General features: G+C 39.0%; 1 protein-coding gene across 4 annotated transcripts in view; it reads right to left on the minus strand.

Annotated features, from left to right (window-relative positions):
* The window catches only part of LMBRD1 (LMBR1 domain containing 1), a 232,243-nt gene extending 216,781 nt beyond the window's left edge, over positions 1–15,462 (minus strand). For 2 of the 4 annotated variants that reach the window (XM_032770339.2, XM_032770338.2), the window contains exons 1-2: positions 15,260–15,461; positions 9,536–9,596 (exon numbers count right to left, since the gene is read on the minus strand). In XM_032770339.2, the coding sequence (XP_032626230.1) occupies positions 9,536–9,596; positions 15,260–15,364 (166 nt within the window). In that variant the 5' untranslated portion in view covers positions 15,365–15,461. Of the gene's footprint in view, positions 1–9,535; positions 9,597–15,259 lie in introns of all 4 variants that reach the window. The other 2 variants (XM_032770340.2, XM_032770342.2) reach the window with 1 other exon arrangement.
* Positions 15,463–17,352: the final 1,890 nt, after the last annotated feature.

Raw genomic sequence — 17,352 nt, forward strand, 5'->3', positions numbered from 1 at the left:
TCAAGGTTGAAGTTGCATTGTTGAAGGTTAAATGAATTGGTCCAAAAGGGCTTATGTGACTTGAAGCAGCGGTGAGGGATGTTAAGATCTTGGTGGATGAGCAAATAGTTTCCCACAATCCTCTGGAATTCCTGAAGTGTTGTGGCATTGAAATATCTTTCTAATTTGCATGGAAATGTTATGGAGTTATGTTTCAAATCATTGTTATCCTTCAAAACAGTCACTGCATTCCATCTTGAAAACAGATCAACTTTGAGTGCGCTTAACATTTTCTAGGGTAGGGGAGGAATCAGGGGAGTAGGAATTTCCCACATGTGGTGAAGGAAGAAGAAGAAAGCCCTAAGTGTGAACAGAAAAGCTGCTGCACTTCCCAAAGGAGGCACTGAATTGGGGTTCGTGATGCAGTGCAGACCCTTCTTTTGCATAGGAAGTCTGTATCCAATAGCAGCAAGGAGTTTTTTAGCAGAGCTCACATTAGTCAGACAGCCAGGATTACCAAGCAGTGGAGGCCATACAAGTAGATATGTACGCAAGAGAAATACCTATTTCTTGATCACATGACTGATTGGTCCTTCAGCCCTCATACAGATTGCACTGATCACAATACAACTTCTCTTATCCTGGCCTTCCTTCTCCATGTACAGCCATGCCTTTTCATGAAAAAAATCTTCCTCTCTTTGGAAGACAGCAGAGTGGTAATTTCAGTTCCCATTGGTATCACTCAGCAACAGCTACAGTCCATGAATTGTCAGTGAGCCATCACATTTTACTGTTCCTGCTTTCAAAGACATCCTGTACTTCACTCTGCTGTCTGTTCACTTCATTGGGAACTTGGTAGCAGAATGAAATCCCCAGAACTCTTCTTTCCATCACTCTCAGTGACAGACAGTTGTTGCTCCTCTATCTTCATCAGTGCCCATGTTTTGCTGCAGTACAACATTGCTTGCAGTATTAAGTTGAAGAGGTTAGTGAGTGTTACCTTGTTGATTTTTCTTTGGAGAATATCCTTGATAGAAAGCTGGTTAGCATGCGTTCAACTCTTTCTTCTTTCTGCCTATTATATACTATATGCATTAATCCAAAATAATGCAGCAGAAATGTATTAATCTACAGGCATGTTACAATGACCACCTTGTATTAGGAATAATATTCATTTTGCAGTAGATACAGTGCTGTTGGCTGATTCAGAAGATGTGATAAATCAGTAGAGATTATGAACGTGATAAAGAATATGGTCTACAGTTGACTGTGGGCAAGACAAAAATACACTGATGATGGTATACAAGGATCCTGAGAAAACATGCAAGATTCCAGTGAATGACAGCCATACAGCAACTGAAAATTATTGATAATTAGAAAGCATCATTACAGCAGATGGACAGTGCAAGCAACAGCAAAAGATGTTCTGGAAGAACAAATGTCTGATGAGAAGTGATAAATATGAAGATTAAGAATTGACTCCTAAATTTAAATTTGATCTGTGTTAAATTATGGCTGTAAAATATGGACATTCAAACAATCAATAAAGAAATAATACTTTGAATTATTGTATTGCAGAAGAAGTCTGAAAATAGCACGGATAGACCACCTAACCAACTAAAGAGTATTAGGCTCTTGTAATGTTTTTTGAGTTAAGTCCTCCCTAAGAAAAGATTTGATCTGCAGGGTACATTAAGGGATTCATCATGCAATGCATTTTTATAGGCACTGGAAGTGAAAGTTGATAGTTGATGAACAAAAGGCAGAAAAAGAAGATTTTGGATGGACAATGCAATATCCTAGATGGATCAAAAGGACTATTTATCCACAAAGATTAGTCCAGGACGATATAGAATTGGCTACTATGGTTGCAACCATCTAGTAATGGAGATGCCACAAAAGGAAAAAAATATACCTACAGTAGGAACACTAGACAGTTATAAATTAGTGTCACTGCTAGAATTAAATATTCTGCCTACATGTATTATATTTTCCCACTGAAAATTATGAATATTATAACTGAATTCTCATACTGATCTCCACTTAAAAGCATTTTAAGAACTAAAATGGACTTCATGTAGGATACACTTTAACTGTTCTGTTTTTCATATGTGAAGGGGGGAAGTCTGCTTTATTCTACTGTCACTTTGGCTTATTACTAATGCTAATGATAAGACTGCTGTATCCACACTGGTATTCACAAGCTGATTTTTAAAAGAAAAAACTATAACTGATTAAACTTCTGCAATATCTGTGCAGCAAAACCGTTAGATTCTGAAACCTCTTACCTCCAACATATTTTCCCAGTACATAGGGGAAGACATTGTAAAGACCATAAAATCTGATCTCTGTGCATCTCCTTTGCTACCTAGTAATTCCTCACAGGAAAGATCTAGAACTTTTTACTATTAAATTCACCCACTTCTGTCATAGACAAACAGAATTCCATTTTAGTTAACCAAGTTACACTAGCAGTAAACTTGGTTCATTTTTCCACCAGAAGACTAGTTCTAGAACTGGTGGCCACCATAAACCAGACAACTTGGATGCAGTTGCAGGATCCTGTGTGTTTTAAGCCTCCCGAGTCTGAACAAAGACCAGGTACCATCCCCTGCCTTGAGGTCTCTAGGTACACCCTTTGGGATGCTAGATAAAGGATCTGCACTCCTCCAAAGACCTGAGATCATGTGACCCACTATCTACTCACTGAAACCAATGCTGACCCCTCAGACTCCTCCCACAGCTTTAATACCTTCTCTCAGAATTCCACCCAAAGGAGAGAGCCTTCTGTGTTTACTTCAAGGAGGGAAAACATGGGTGTGAATGCTACCACATGCAAAGCAAACAGGATCTTATGTGAAGGGAGACAGTTTCCACTACAAAAGATTTCCTAGCCACGTTTCCTCACCACTACAGAGAGGGGATGCTTTTGGCAGTTGGGTCAGAGGATGACTCCAGGGCCCTTCTTTATGCAGTACTGGCTTGGATTCTGAACATGGAGTCTTCGTCCTGCATTTTGAGCTGCCCTGTTTGGCCTTGGCCATCTGTTCCTTCATTTTCTCCTATTTCCAATCGGCCCTCCCTCCCCCAAGAGCTTTCTTCACAAGCTGCTGTTCAAGCAGAAAGCTAGCTTCGATCCCTTTGTCATGTACTGGAGGATTCTTATACTCTTCCATTCCCCCCCCCCCGCCCCACCTCTGTTCAAACAAGATGAGAAAGTAATCTTCTCAGTACTTAAACACAAACTCTTAGGATATTTATTTATTGTCAGATCAAAGCACAGTCATTGAAATTATGAACTCCTGATTGTTCTGTCTGGTGTGTACTTGTTGCAAGACCAGTCAAGCAATTGTGTACACACTTCATAAGGGCTTTCCATGATACAGTAGTTTTATAACCAGAATTCATAAATTGTACTGTCAGATACCTCAAAATTGTCACATCATACTAGATGTTTTCCTTGCCTACTTACTCATTTAGACTAGCCAGGTCACACAAGTTAAAGATAAAGTGAGAGTTCATTCATAAATGCACATTATAGCTATAGCACAATAGAATCAGGGTCTTCTACTATTTGTGTAAGCCAACAAGACAGAAATACCAGAGTAACTTATCAAAAAAATATTTGCCTCAAACTTAGCAACAGTCTTAAAAGATTCAGTTACAATTTGTCCTTCGAGAAATAAAGAATGAGAAAACCAACTACACACACCCCTGAACTATGTAGATCTCACCTTTTTCCTCTCCTCTCCACCACCTCCAGTGACTCAGAGCAACTACGAAAGTATAACACTTTCAAAACAGAATAAGCAGTCTGTTTGCTTTCCAATCCCAAAGTGACACATTATTAACAAGCAAACTATTTTAGAACATACATTAATCAGTTGACTTAATGATGCCCAGTGAACATTTTAAAACTATCACACTTGAATACAGGTAATCAAGCATTCTACCAGCACTGGTTTCATCATATGTATTGGATATGTACAAGAAGCCATTATGAGGTTTGATAAGGTAGCATGACCTTTAGCATGACTAGCACACTAACACCCAGGCGTACCATTTGAGAATGTTTAAGTTCTATTTTCAAGATGGACTTAGACACATGATTAGTTCTGAAAAATTTATCTCAGATCTGTATTATTGTGTCTTCAGTTCACAGCAACTCCATTTCAGTAGCACTGTCTGGCCAGTCTAGCCAAGTGAGTACAAGAAATCTGAGTTTTCAACAGCTAAGCATGAAAGTATTGATAGGCTCAAAGATTTGCAGGGTTATGAGATAAGAAAAGAGCTAGTTCTCAATTGCTTGGTGGCAGCCTTACCAGTTGATGATGTATGACCCAAATGGGTCAGATAGGACTCACTGCATAGCTCTAAGTTTTGGTCATGAGCTAAATATAGTATCCCAACCTTTAGTAGCTGTCAAGTGGTTTCTCATCTGCTGAGCATTTGAAGATTGCAACCGCTTCAGGTTATAAATTTTGGCACAGAGCTATGCTCTCGTAACCTCTAGACTGTGTTACTGGCATACATTTTAGCAGGATATGATAGAATATACCTGTGTTCACACCGTACTCAGTACAAATATTATTGCAGTAGCAAGTATGCCATGTCAGAGATTTAAAAATTCAATTTGCGGATCGCTATCATGGTAAAATGTACATATCAGCATTATATGTGAAGTTATAAAGATAAGCTGAGATCACAACAAAGTAGGTCTTCCAGATAAGTCTAGGGAGTAGCCAAACCAGTTCCTCGGGGGGGGGGGGGGGGGGNATACCACACGACAGCTAGCCAGCTCTGTGACGGGGGGGGGGGGGGGACACGAACAAGCTGACATCTCAGCCAAGTATAAACATGACTGATGCACCATTACCAGCTAAGTGGCCATGCTTTGCCAGGAAAGGGGCAAAAATCTACATCTTTGCAAAACAACAGCATGGAGTTTCCTTCCACACAGACTACGTGTCACTTTCTCCCATCTGGAAATGCTTCTCCTGGATGTGGGAGGGGGTGGGGGGTCGCAGGACTATAAAAAAAGAAGGGGCAGACAGACACACACCTTGGCCATCCCATTCACTGCACCTGAAGAGACAAGGGAAGCAGCTGTTGGATTCTGGGGGAGGGGTTCTGACCTAAAGACTTTGGTCAGTAAGACTGCTGAAAGCATGTGGTGAGAAAAACTGGATCTGAATCTGATATAGACTGTTAAATAAGGCATCAATGAACATTTCTGACTTTTATGCCTCATTACTTGTACCTACTTAAAAATCTTTGTAATTCATAATAAACCTTTTTGGTTTTGTTTTATCTAATCCAGTGTGTTTAAACTTAAGTGTCTAAATAACTGTTTAAAATAGAAAGATGGTATATTCCCTTAAAGGAATAACAAACTTAATATAGTTGCACTGTCCAAGAGAGGGCTGGGTAGTACACAACATATATTTCTAGGGGGAAGATCCAAGACTTGGGGTGTGCTGGGGTCACCCTGCAGCATAACCAAGGCTAGTAAGAGCCAAGGTGTGGCTATCTGAAGCACACAGACATATCTGGAAGTGATTAACATGCTGGAGGCTGTTTACGAGCAGTTCAGATTGGAGGCTACAGTAAGAGCACTGTAAAAGGCACCCCAGGTTAGAGGGCAGTGTGACAGCTACTCAGTCTAACTTGTACCCCAATAGGTCACACAGGGGCCTTCCTTTGAAAACCCACTTGTAATTTAGAGGTCATGCAAAACACAGAGTCACAGCCTCAAGGGCCTTCAGTCACATGAACCACACTCCACTGCTGCTTACCACATATTTCTGTTAAAACTTTAAATATTGGACCAATATGGAGTTACTCTGTTGTCCCCACTTCAGGGGACAAAGTGTTTACTAGATCATTATATATAATCTCAAGATTATATAAAAGTAGGATCTTCATGGAGATGGCCTTGCAACTATAAAATGCTTTTCCCCAAGATATACATCGTACTAAGCCTATAACATCATGGTAGGAGAACTAGAAAGTATATTTCCCTTTTGGTTACTTGATGGGAGTGCTGTTGTATGTGATTCAAGGAAAGTGATCCTCTTCCCTTCGTGAACTTTAAAAATTCTCTTTGCAAGCTTTTCCCAATTACTATTCATCCATGTTAAAATTGTATTATAGTAGGCACAGGAAATCTTAAGAGTCACTTGGTTTTCCTTCCTCAACAGGATATAAAGAGTCCATGAAGATCAAAACATTAAGTTAAAAAACATGAGATATTGACGTGAGGAATTCCATTAATTTCACATTGTGTCTTTCCTCACAATTTCTTTCGAAGTCTCACAGCCAGGCCCTCATACCATGAATCACTTCACAAAGAAGAATGAGGAGGCTATGCATCAGCAGCATCACTAGCATTTGACTGGAGCATTAACATAGAACTCTGCTGTCACTGTACTGTATACCAAACTTTATGAGCATTGCATGTTATGACAAAGGGTACCCTAGTTTGGAAGAAGCTTCAGGTTGTTCATTCTGGAGCCTAGACCTCAAATATCTGCTATTTTACAAGATGCATAAACTCATTTAAGTCAAGTCATATTTCATGGAAATTTGCTAAATATTGGTATGAGTCTTATGAACACTATTACATTTTCTTGTACTCAGAGCACATCAGGAAAATGGTCAAATGTGATTTGACCTTCTATGTTTTTATACTATGTGCATATATTTTGCTAGAAATGATGTATTACTGTTGAATTCAGTATAGGCAAAAGTTACAAAATGTGCATTATTTCCTTAGCAGTCCGACTAAATGCAGAATAGCAAAAGAAAAACAATACATCTAATGCAATATGTAAATCTCTACCACCATCTGGAGGTAAAACTGTGCGATGACATTAAAAATGTGTACATTAAATTGAGATAGTATTAGCCTATAGGTATCTGCTTTGAAGTGTAATAAAGTTGATACTAACATGTAGCAATGTTTGAGAAGGTAGCTCTAAGCCTCCATTTTCAGTAATGCTGAATTTTCCTCAGAAATCACTTAATGTTGTTTCTCACACTTATTCTTTGCTGAGTATAAAGAAATAGTTCTTCAAAACTACTAATAAAGTTTGTTATGCAGTTTGAAATCTCAACACTATTTAAATTAAATTTAACAGAATACCTAGCACATAAAATTACAAACTAGGGTTTTATATGCCATTATTGCAGTCCAGTAGATCTGAAGGTTTTGGCATTCATGTACGGTTAACAGAAATTTTTGCTTTGCTAAATCTGAAAAAACTGATCAAACAGTAAAACTAGGTGAAAACAGTATCCTACACAATAGTTTCCTTGTGAAATAAAAGTGCATCCAATTAAGTCACTACAATTTTTAGATCTACTATGGGTTACTCAGTAAGATAACTGACAGATGAGAACACAATTTTTACAGTTTGAGAAATGCTGTTCTAAAAAAACTATGGGTCAGGCCTCTTAACAGAAGCACAAGTGTGCGGGTTTTTTGGGAACAGGACTCTGGTTGTCAGCTCTGGGTAACTGCGGCTCATGCAGAAGGGCCGCGCACACCCAGGAGGCAGAGATAAAGAGGACAGCTGGAGCTCCACCTCCTGGGCTCAAGCTCTCCTTCCTTGTTTTCAGTTGTTAGGTTCCACTTTAATGCAAAATGTGATTGTACATTTACCAGGTATATTTGTACTAGTGTCATTGCCCAGCAGAAAGACTTACAATTCAATGAAAATTTAGTACAATTCATTGCAACAAATCTTCAAGAGTATTCTCTCCCTCAAGAAATTCAGTCTTAAAATAAGATTTTTTAATATCGGTCTTTAAAAAGAGAACACACATTTAGCCCAGACCACAGAAAACAAATCTGACTTTCACTATTCTTGCATGTGTTTAGTCTTTAATATGTATTATTAATCCTTAAAATGTATTAAACTACTGAACGTAGTCTCCTCCCAACACATGATCATTTAATAGAGTCATAGCAGAATCACAGGACTGGAAGGGACCTAGAGAAGCTTTCTAGTCCAGTCCTCTGCACTCATGACAGGACAAAGTATTATCTAGACCAGTGGTTCTCAAAGCCGGTCCGCCGCTTGTTCAGGGAAAGCCCCTGGCAGGCCAGGCTGGTTTGTTTACCTGCTGCATCCACAGGTTTACCTGATCATGGCTCCCACTGGCTGTGGTTCGCCGCTCCAGGCCAATGGGGGCTGCGACAAGCTGCGCGGGCTGAGGGATGTGCTGGATGCTCTTCCCGCAGCCCCCATTGGCCTTGAGCAGCGAACCACAGCCAGTGGGAGCCATGATCAGCCAAACCTGTGGATGCAGTAGGTAAACAAACCAGCCTGGCCTGCCAGGGGCTTTCCTTGAACAAGCGGCGGACCGGCTTTGAGAATCACTGATCTAGTCCATCCCTGACAGGTGTTTTGTTTCTTTGGTTTTGAATAGTGAGTTCAACAATGCTAGGATAGTTATTTTCACTAAAACTTTGTGCTAGATAATGTTATACATTATTCCAATATTTTATTTAGAAAGAAGGACAGATTGCAAAGATGGATCCAACACTTCCTATAAAATTTAGATGTCAAAAGCAACAGAAAGCACATTTTAAAAGAGTTTAGAAGTCAATCTAATATGGTTTTCTTGCTTTCATTTTGTTTTGGCTCATCACCCTTATACTTCATTATGCTCATTTACAGAAGTAAATACAGTCCTTAGGCAGTGTCTGAACAGTGAATGGTCTTGCAAACCATAGGCATTACAATATAAAAACAAAATTGCACTCAAGTTATACAGTAGGAAAACTTCACATTACCTTAATTGTAAGAAACCTTGACATACCATGCTACATGCTAAAAAAAGTGACAAGAGCCCCCCAAAAAATCCCTAAGGAACTCATTAACGTCTATTCTATGAATGTGTATTAACAGTAGTATACATTGTGTATTATAGATCCATATGCCAAAACTCATTAGCCAAGTTTTAAGCATTGTGTCATTGGGACGGTGATGGGAACAATAAGCCCATATGCAGAAGCCCCCAGGATTGCATTTTAATAAGCAAACTGTAATTTTAATTTACAAAAAGGAAAAAAAAGTCTACAAAAGGTTTGACTGTAGAAAGGGGTCAGCAACCCTTTCGAAGTGGTGTGCCGAGTCTTCATTTATTCACTCTAATTTAAGGTTTTGCGTGCCAGCAATACATTAACGTTTTTAGAAGGTCTCTTTCTATAAGTCTATAATATATAACTAAACGATTGTTGTATGTAAGGTAAATAAGTTTTTTAAAATGTTTAAGCAGCATCATTTAAAATTAAAATAAAATGCAGAGCCCCCTGGACTGGTGGCCAGGACCTGGGCAGCATGAGTGCCACTGAAAATCGGCACGCGTGCCATAGGTTGTCCACCCCTGCTGTAGACAGAACTAAGGTTTATCTCAGCATGAGTTTTCAGTTTAGTTATAACCCCTTGAAAATTAGCTTACAATACAATATTTTAATTAGAAGGTATCAACATATGATCCAGTCACTGTAGAAAATCCTAATTTTAGAAGCAGTTTAAAAAATACTCACTGTAATATCCATATAGTACTGTGTCCTCAATTTGTCTCGTGACATTAGCATCAGCCCACTCCTAGGAAGAATGAAGGGGGAAAAATTATGCAACACTAATTTCACAAAAGTAACACTTTCAATCCCTGTAATACATTTTTGAAATCCTAACTATTTTGTGATTGTCAAGTGTATGAACTGGGAAGCACGGGATATTGTTCTTGGTGGCTTCCAGGAATTTAATCAATTGAATTCTTACAGCTCTGGAAGAACAATTTGAACAAACTCAGACTTACAATCCTGAATATAAAAAGCACAGACATGGTAAAACGGCTGCATAGTTACCATTCTTCATTACTGAGGCATTTATATAGGTCCCTAGTTATTAATATTTGTTTTGATGATTGAGTTACATAATATTCTTGCATCTAATACCACATAACAGACAGCACGGAACAACTCTTGACTCAAAATTAAAGAAAAACATCAATATAAAAAGATACTTATAATTGAAAACTTGATATCAAAGAGCATTTTCATTATATATCTGTCAGGTATCTACTATAGTACACTTTTAGAGCCATATTTATATGGTAATAATGAGTAATTTAGCAGCGACAGACAGACCAACCAACTGCACTGGCTACTTAACCTCCAATTTTAAGGTAAATGGAAGAAGCAGAGGGGTTTATTATTGTTGACTGTTGAGAAAAATATGTGGTAAGCCCTTTATATTTTAAAAACTTTTAAAATAAGATGCTGAATATAAAAGACTAGGTATGAGAACTGACTCAAAACCTGCTTAAGAAGCCATAGCATGTTGACCATGTAGGCAGAGTAGGCTAACTTCTCACATTCCGGCTTGGTCTACCCTACAGAGTTAAGTTGATGTAAGGCAACTTACATAGCCCTAGTTATGTCAGTGTACATGCTACAGCCTTGTCCCACTGATCTAAGTGCCCTACTACACCAACATAAGTGCCTCTCATGAAGGTGGAGTTGTTATGTCGGTGTAGTTAGGGAGAGGAGGTGTCCGTATTGACATTGTCTTACTTACCTTGGCTGTCTTGTCAATTTCACAGCTCCATGCTGGGTGGACAAGAAAGCTGGGCAGACAAGAAAGCTGGGCAGCTAAAGTACAACTGCTCCAGGCTTCCCACTCCTAGCTGGACTGCTGCCTGGATGCTCCCTGCTCAGGGAGCCAAGAAGCCTGGGTGGCAGCCACCTCCGCACCTCCAGCTAGGAGCAGGAAGGTGAGAAACCTGGGAGGCAGCTGGGCTCCCAGCATGGAGCTGTGTGGACCTGAGAGCCCTCACACTGCCCCTCTTCGTCAGTTGAGGTACTCCTGGTGAGGACGTGCACTACCGACAGAAGGAGGGTAGTATGGACATCAATTACTTCAGTAATTATTGTGGGGGCTATAAGTTAACCAAACATAGGTCGACTTACGGCTATAGGATAGACATGCCCTTAGACTCTTCCTTCACTCCTAAACATAGGCATACAACTACCACCTTACTGTGCATGTTATAGATAGTATTTCCTACTCAAAGTCTAAGATACATTTAGGGATTCATACCAGTGGCTAAAGCCTGGTCTAAACAGTATAAATATTTGTTAGGGGTTGTGATTTTTTTCCACCAAAATAGTTAAATAGGTAGAACACCTAGTGTGGATGCAGTTATATGACTAAAAAGATGCCTTTAATTAGCATAGCTTTATTCCTCTTTCCTTACAGGAACATCATGTACTGGTATAAACACCTTTATACCCATAAAACTACATCCATACTAGAGATGATACTGCTTTAACTGTAGCAGTATAGTCAAATGGTACAATAAGTGAGTTTGTCAAGCCCTAAGAATTATAACAAGAAGATAGACCTAAGATGTCTAAAACCCACACTTCTAGGAACAAAGATCCTCAGTTTCATCAACCTCTGCACAAGCAGTCAACATTCCAAAATTTGAGTTTCAGGTAGGCTTATTTATCAAATTTTCAGTTTTCCTCAGTAAGTTATCATTTTCAGATACCTTACTCATGTTATAGGTTAGTAGTTATAAAAAAAGGGATTAAGATAGTCTCTCTAAGCAAGGATTTTCTTGACACCTAATACACAGACTATCTGTCAAATAGAAACATCTATCCTACATTGTGTACTATTTACAAATCTGAAAGTTCACAGCAAGTCAAAACAAACTTCACATTAAGTTAATTATCTCACCATCATAACCAAGTTTGGGGCAGGATCCAATTAACACATGCTAGCCAATGACCCTTTATACTCTTACCCATTCTCCTCCCCAGATGTCAGAGAATAAGAACCTTTCACACATGCCGCAAAGCTTAACAAATATGGGTTCTGGCAGATCAAATAAGGAGAGCACATTCCTGAGTTAAGTGCTTCTCACGGAGGCAATAAAATGGAGAGTTTAGGGTGGAAAAAATCCTAACGTGCCCAACGAATGCTAGAGCAGGAATTTCTAAGCATCATGGCAGAGATAGGATTTTGGGACTGATTTTATATAAAGAGAATAAAAAAGTATTTAATTTTGACAGAAAAGTTCTCATACATAGTTTGCTTTTTTACATAGCAAGTATTAAAAATGAATGCACTCCTTTTAATTAATTACGTGCTCTTAAGGAAAATGAAGAGTTAACTTAAATATATGGTCACAGTGAAGCACTTCTCTGGTCTCATGAAAGTCTTGAGAGGATATGAAAAAGGTCTTGTCAAAAGTAATGCAAATGTATGTCAAAATAAAATATGAAATAAGGTCACAATAGCAAGCACCAAATCATCCAGGTGCCAATTAGCCATAAACAAGTGCAATTTTAGCCATCAGTTAACAGTATTCAAAAATAGCGAAGGAGAGGTAACCAGGAATTAAGATACAGCAACAGAATCATATGCCACTGTTAGAAAGATATTGCAGTTTGGCATCTACGTTCTACCAGATAATCTCCATATGTAGCAGCTGAGTTCTGTGCTAAAGGAGAGCAACAGGGAGGATAGCAGCAACTTGTGATGTACCAACAACCAATTTTGCTTTGTCAATTTAATTATTTAAAAAATGCAAGTTATGTACAGGAACAAAGGTATATTCCATAGAGAAGATTACATGTACAGTACAATGCAAGTTATTAATAATTAAAAATTGTGTCTATTATTTCTATTTCCTTTAAAATTCCATTGTCCTATGATAAAGTAATTCAATTTACCAGTCTTCGGCTTACAAAGAATGTTTTGGTTCACTAAGCTTTTTTTTAAAAAAACAAACAAAAAACCTAAAAGTTGTACTTGGAATTTAAGAAATTGTCAGTCATTTAACATTCCCCTCACCCAGCTACTTATCCCATTGTCTATCAGTGCCAGAATCTGTTAACTTTCAAGACACAGGGAAAGGTTCATTTATTCACTAAGGAACCACTTCCACTCCCATTGGCTTCTATGGCAAAAAAAGAAGCAACTTTAACCAAAGCAGGTTCAGGTTATAAAGGCTTTTCCTTTAGGGGACGGTGCAAATCTAGTTTTGGTACAGTTAATGTGTTTGGGGTGCAGCTAATACATTTAGTTTGACTGTCAGATATGAATTTTCTAAACAAAAAAGCTTTTTATTTTTGGAATGCAGATGGTTTGGGATTAAGAGATATTGAACTAAATCCATATATACAATACCTATTTTCTCAAACTACCAAAACTGCGAAGAAGTATTACGAAGACAAGGGTATGGGACACAGAAAAACTATATACTCGTTCATTAGCCTGTTCATTTATAAGCCAATCCCCCAAGATGGCTAGGTAAAAATAGCAAAAAACTATATGACCCTTTCATAAGCCGAACCTATATTTCAGAGGTTGGCAAACTTTGGCTCCTGGCCCATTAGGGTAGAGCCGCTAGCAAGCCTGAAAATTTTTGTTTACCTGGAGTGTCTACAGGCATGGAGCCCCTCAGCTCCCTGTTGCCATGGTTCGCCGTTCCCAGCCAATAGGAGCTGCAGACTTTGAGGGGCTCCATGCCTGCAGACGTTCCAGGTAAACAAAACGACAATGTATTAGATATTCAGTTCAATGATTCCATACAGTTTAAAATCATCAAATTTTGGTATAGACCCATTTATAAACTGACCCCTGCTCTTTGATGCATCACTTTTTTACCAAAAATATTCAGCTTATGAACAGGTATATATGTTAGTATTTTTCAAAACCAAAAATTATAGACAACTGAGGACATGACATGGGACAGTTTATGAGCTGCTAACTCCAGAGAAAAAGCCAGTTTTACAATAAAATGATCTTGAACACCTTCAACTGGTGTAAGTTTTATGCCAGAATTACTTCGATTATTTTATATGAACATCAGATTCATATGATCAAACCATAACTTCAGATACTAACCGTATTAAGGCCACATTTTTACACGTTCTGTTCTAGAGTTTTGAAGGTGAATGGTTTGTTAGAAATGAGATGATGGGTACACAGGCAAGGAAAATCTAAGGAAGTGTTTTTCCTTTTCAAGGTAAGGACTACAAGAACATGTCTGAAGGAAGAAGCAGAGCAGAAGAAAACTGTTTTGTCTAGTCTTAGTTAGAATCCATACGCACAAAGGTGGAAGATTTTCCCCACTGGGAGAACCTTAACTTAAACTGACATGAACATTTTCAAATCTCAACATTATACATTCTTTGTGCAGATAAGTTATCTGATTCACCAAACAAACAGTAGCACAGATGCAAGTTGTCCACCCTGTAAATGTGTAAAGCATTTGACTTAACCTTTGAAGTGATTACCCATAACCCCCATATTAATGTATGCAAGAGCATGTGTTTTGAGATAAAAAATAAATGGTAGACAAATATGGAAAGGCAGTGTACAAAAGCAAATCTTTGTAATGGGGGAAATTATTTAAGTCACAATTAAAACTGGCAATTTAAGTCACTAAATGCAGCAAGCAGGAAATCATGATTTAAATAACTGATTTTAACCATGTTTTTTCTTTCTATTCGGTTATTTTCCTAAGAACAGGTTGATAACCATTAGAACATGTTGAATTGTTAAATTTGTGCGTCTGTAGTGCCATAATGAAGATGTTTCTGTTGATGGAGTTAATTCATCACTCAAAGAGGCCATAGCTAGGTCAACAAAAGAATTCTTCCATCAATGTACCCATGTCTATACCAAGGGTTAGTTCAAAGAACTACAATGCTCAGGGAACAATGTTCTTCACAGCCCTGAGTGAGGTAGCTAAGTTGATCTAAATTTTAAGAGTGGAGCAGACCTTGGACTGAGAGCTCATTTGGACAGATACATCTTGTTCTGTTTTGGGTATATTTATATTATACAAAAATATAAATAATTTTGTAGTATGAACTACAGAAAATATTTAGGAGTCTCTCCTCATTTCTATGTATGCAGTGTTAAATTAATAAACCCTCCAGCACCTAGACAAGACTATTCTTGTGTATGTTATTAAAAAGTTGGTAATATTAATATTTTAATGAGAGAACACAGGTTTACATTACAAAGTTATGAGGATTAAATCTATTTTAGAAGTAAATGACATTAGTTTGCAATGCTAGCATTCTTCCAAGACAAAAATTCCAGCAATGAAATAAGGCATTAAAATATGACATAGTTTGATAACTCAGAATGAAGAAATAACAAAAAGGGAGAGGGAAGACATATGGTAAAGCAGTTTTGGCAACATATGGTTTACTGAATGCCAATAGCTCAGTAATTCATACCTTAAATGTGCCATTTTGATTTTTCATATATGAAACCAGAAAAATGTCCACTGGCAGAAGTGCTGATGTGATAAGTGCAATTGCCAATGCAAGAATAGCTGTCATGGTAGAAATTACTTCACTTTCTCGTCGACTCTGGTACTTGCGCACATAAACCCAGCAAAAAGCCAGAATAGCCTGAAATAGAAAAGAAAAGATAGATACCATAATGCAGCTCAGCACAAGAATATCAGAAATGGCACTCAAGTTAAACTGTGGGTATGGCTACACTTGCAGATGTACAGCACTGGGAGTTAAACCTGTCTTCGTACAGCTGAGTAGGGAAAGCACTGCAGTTTGTCCACACTGACAGCTACGAGCGCACTGTCGTGGCCACATTTGCAGCAGCATTAGAAGTGTTGCATTATGGGCACCTATCCCAGCATTCAAGTGGCTGCAACATGCTTTTCAAAAGACGGTGGGGGTGGGGTGGAGTGTGACAGGGAGTGTGGGAGGGGGGAGGATTTTTGGAGCCGACACTGTGTTAACGCCCTGCCTTGCAAGTTCTGACCCCCTCCCCCACCCTTTCTCTCACTCACTGAAAGCAAACAACAGCTGTTTGTTTTTTTTCCCTCACAGACCACATAAGCAGCTGCTCCGAAACAGGACCCCCACTCCCTCCCGCCCGCTGCATTGCTTTTCTTTTCAAGTCACCTCCCTCCCCCTCTCTTCAAGCAAACACTAGCTGTGGGCATTCCAAAGGGAGCCCCCTGCCTCTGCTCATTCACAGCAAATGTAGCTGTGTTTGTTTTTTTAATAAGCAGCTCCAGGAGCCCAGAGTTCACAACAAAACAAAGAGAGGCATCACAACAAAACAAAGAGTGGGACTTTCACTTAAAAGGATTATGGGAAGCTTCCGGAGTTACAGCATACTAAGATTATTCCCTGTTTACACTGGTACCCCAGCACTGCAGCAGCAGCGCTATACTCTTTATTCCTCTCGGGAAAGTGGAGTACAAGCAGTGCTGTAGCCACGGAGATACAGTGCTGTATGTGCCTTGCCAGTGTAGATGGGGAGTGAGTTACAGCACTATAAAGCCACCAACAGCGCTATATCTCTCAATTGTAGCCAAGGCCTGTATTTCTATTCTATATAGATACTTAAACTGCTCTCATCACCATAATATCAGAACATCTTCTGACTGTGCATTAAACATGACTAACATCTGCTAGGGATAGAATTACCACCTTTGAAATGCAAAACACATGGCACATATACCCCCACAAGACAAGCCCAATGCAACCCAAAGCACAAAGCAACTCAACAACCCCCTTCAACAGCCACTTATAGTATTTAGAGAGAAAACACATACAAATAAGATTGATAACACCACACATCTCATTCTAGCATGGCTCAAACATCTCCCCTCTCCCCTACACACAGTGTATTTGTATGTTGGTGGGTAGACAGCAGCTGGATTTTCAATAGTTTTCATCTATTATCAGTTAAACTACATAAGTAGGAACACTGCAGCATCTTTAGCTGGACAGAAAAACTTTTAACATTAGATATCCCACTGTATTGTGATAATACTACTAATCTTTAGAGCCATGCAAAAAACCCCTTGCAGATTAAATTATTTTTCTTGCAACTGGCAAATCCATAAAAATACCAGCCAGACAAATGCTAGCCATATGGTAGCCCAAGCCATGGGTAGTTTGTTCTCTCTCCCCAAAAGGAAGATAGCCTACTATTGCAGCTACCTTTCAATCCATTAGTTCAAGTGGCAAAGGCCTGTGCTTGGGATTTAAGAACCTAAAACCAACTGATGACCAGTCAACTGATGGCCACTATGGTTCCAGTTACTCTCTCTCTCTCTTTTTAAGCTATGAAATTACACCAAGATGACCAGCAATAAGACTGCAAAGTCAGGCATTTGGAAGTTAGGACGTGCCAGAATTAGGGCTGCTGTGAAACCTCAGTTCAGTGCTTTAGGGTACAGTCTGTAACTACGTGACCACATGCTGCTTTGCCACAGGACCTCTGCACAGCCTGTCTCCGCTGGCTACCCCCAGAGGAACCAGAGACCACAAAGGGGAGGCGTGCAGGGGCG

The sequence above is a fragment of the Chelonoidis abingdonii genome, chromosome 3 (genome assembly GCF_003597395.2).
Source record: "Chelonoidis abingdonii isolate Lonesome George chromosome 3, CheloAbing_2.0, whole genome shotgun sequence".
Taxonomy (NCBI): Eukaryota; Metazoa; Chordata; order Testudines; family Testudinidae; genus Chelonoidis; species Chelonoidis abingdonii.